A 1441-nucleotide genomic window follows, 5' to 3' on the forward strand; every position below is an offset into this window, starting at 1 on the left:
GAAGAGAGAGATTTAGAGAAAAATAGGGCAGAAATTGGGGGAAAGAGGTCTGAAATAGTCGAAATTTAGTCCTTAATTGGTCCTTAATTGGTCTAACTTGATCTAAAATGGCCGCAAATTGTCCAAAATAGGCTTAAAATCGTCTAAAATAGGTCTGAAATGGTCTGAAATAGTCCAAAATTGGTTTAAAATAGTCCAAAATGACCCAAAAGCGGTCCATATTCAGTCTTAAATGGTCCTAAATGGCCTATAATAGTCCAAATTTTGTCAAAAATTGGTCTAAATGGTCGGAAATTGATCTGAAATGGTCTAAATCAGGTCTTAAATGGTCTTTAATAGTCCAAAACTAGCCAAATCCGGTCTAAAATGGTTCAAAATCAGCCAAAAGTAGTCCAAAGTAGGTGAAAAATGGCCGAAAATTCTCCTAAAATAGTCTAAAATAGCCTAAAAAAGGTCTAAAATGGTCCAAAATGACCCAAAAGCGGTCCATATTCAGTCTTAAATGGTCCAAAATGGCCTATAATAGTCCAAAAGTGGCCAAAAAAAAAGCTGAAATTTGGCCTAAAATGTCCAAAGATCGGCTCAAAATCGTCAATTTTCTCACCAAATCCATGAAATACCGTATTCCGGGGCACTGTAGTTGGCGATGACATCGTCATCGCTTTTTCGATCGGAGCAAAGTGGGCGGAGTCTGGAAATTTTGAAATTTTGAGAAAAATTGGTCCAAAATAGTCCTAAATCGGTCCAAAATTGGTCTCAAAATCCGTCAAAATTCATTGATTGCTCATCCTTAACAACCCGGCTACAGTAATCCTTGAAAAAAATTGGTCCAAACATCGCCAAAAACGATTGATTGCTCATATCTAAAATCCTAGCTACAGTAATCCTTGAAATGGACCAAAACCCCGTCCAAAATGGACCAGAATTACGGATTGCTCATCCTTAACTACAATAATACTTGAAATGAATAAAAAACCAGTCTGAAATAGCCCAAATTAGCGATTGCTCATCTTTAGGCTATTACCGTAATCCGACCTCGTGTTTCGAAAAATGAGGCCGAAATTAGCCTGAAATTGATGCAAATTGACCCCAAAAAACTCAAAAAAGCCGGATTGCTCATCTTTAATTGAACTACAGTAACCCTAATGTTCTTACAGTACACCTCTCGGACACCCAACTCTACGATCTCTATGACCAACGACGTCAGAAGAATTCGAGGAATCTGAATTCTGAAGATCCGGACGATGATGATAATGATGTGACACTGACTGATAATGGTCCGGATATTGTCGAATCCGCGTTTCAAGGATATTATGCTGAGCAATCGAAAAAGGAGACGCCGATTTTGAGCGGTTTTGGTGGGTTGGATTTGACTGAAAATGGCTGAAAAGCGATTTGGATTACTGTAGATTCTGAAAAAGGGGATTACTGTAGGATTACG

At 38.3% G+C, this 1441-nt stretch overlaps 1 protein-coding gene across 1 annotated transcript in view; it reads left to right on the forward strand.

Moving 5' to 3' along the window:
• CBG15805 overlaps positions 1-1441 on the forward strand; it is a gene marked incomplete at both ends in the record, with an annotated part of 7878 nt that overhangs the window by 3672 nt on the left and 2765 nt on the right. Inside the window, 2 exons of the mRNA XM_045241456.1 lie at positions 677-689; positions 1158-1358. Of these exons, the coding sequence (XP_045095831.1) occupies positions 677-689; positions 1158-1358 (214 nt within the window). The remainder of the gene's footprint in view (positions 1-676; positions 690-1157; positions 1359-1441) is intronic.

This window comes from Caenorhabditis briggsae (genome assembly GCF_000004555.2).
Source record: "Caenorhabditis briggsae complete genome, chrI, whole genome shotgun sequence".
NCBI classification, from domain to species: Eukaryota; Metazoa; Nematoda; class Chromadorea; order Rhabditida; family Rhabditidae; genus Caenorhabditis; species Caenorhabditis briggsae.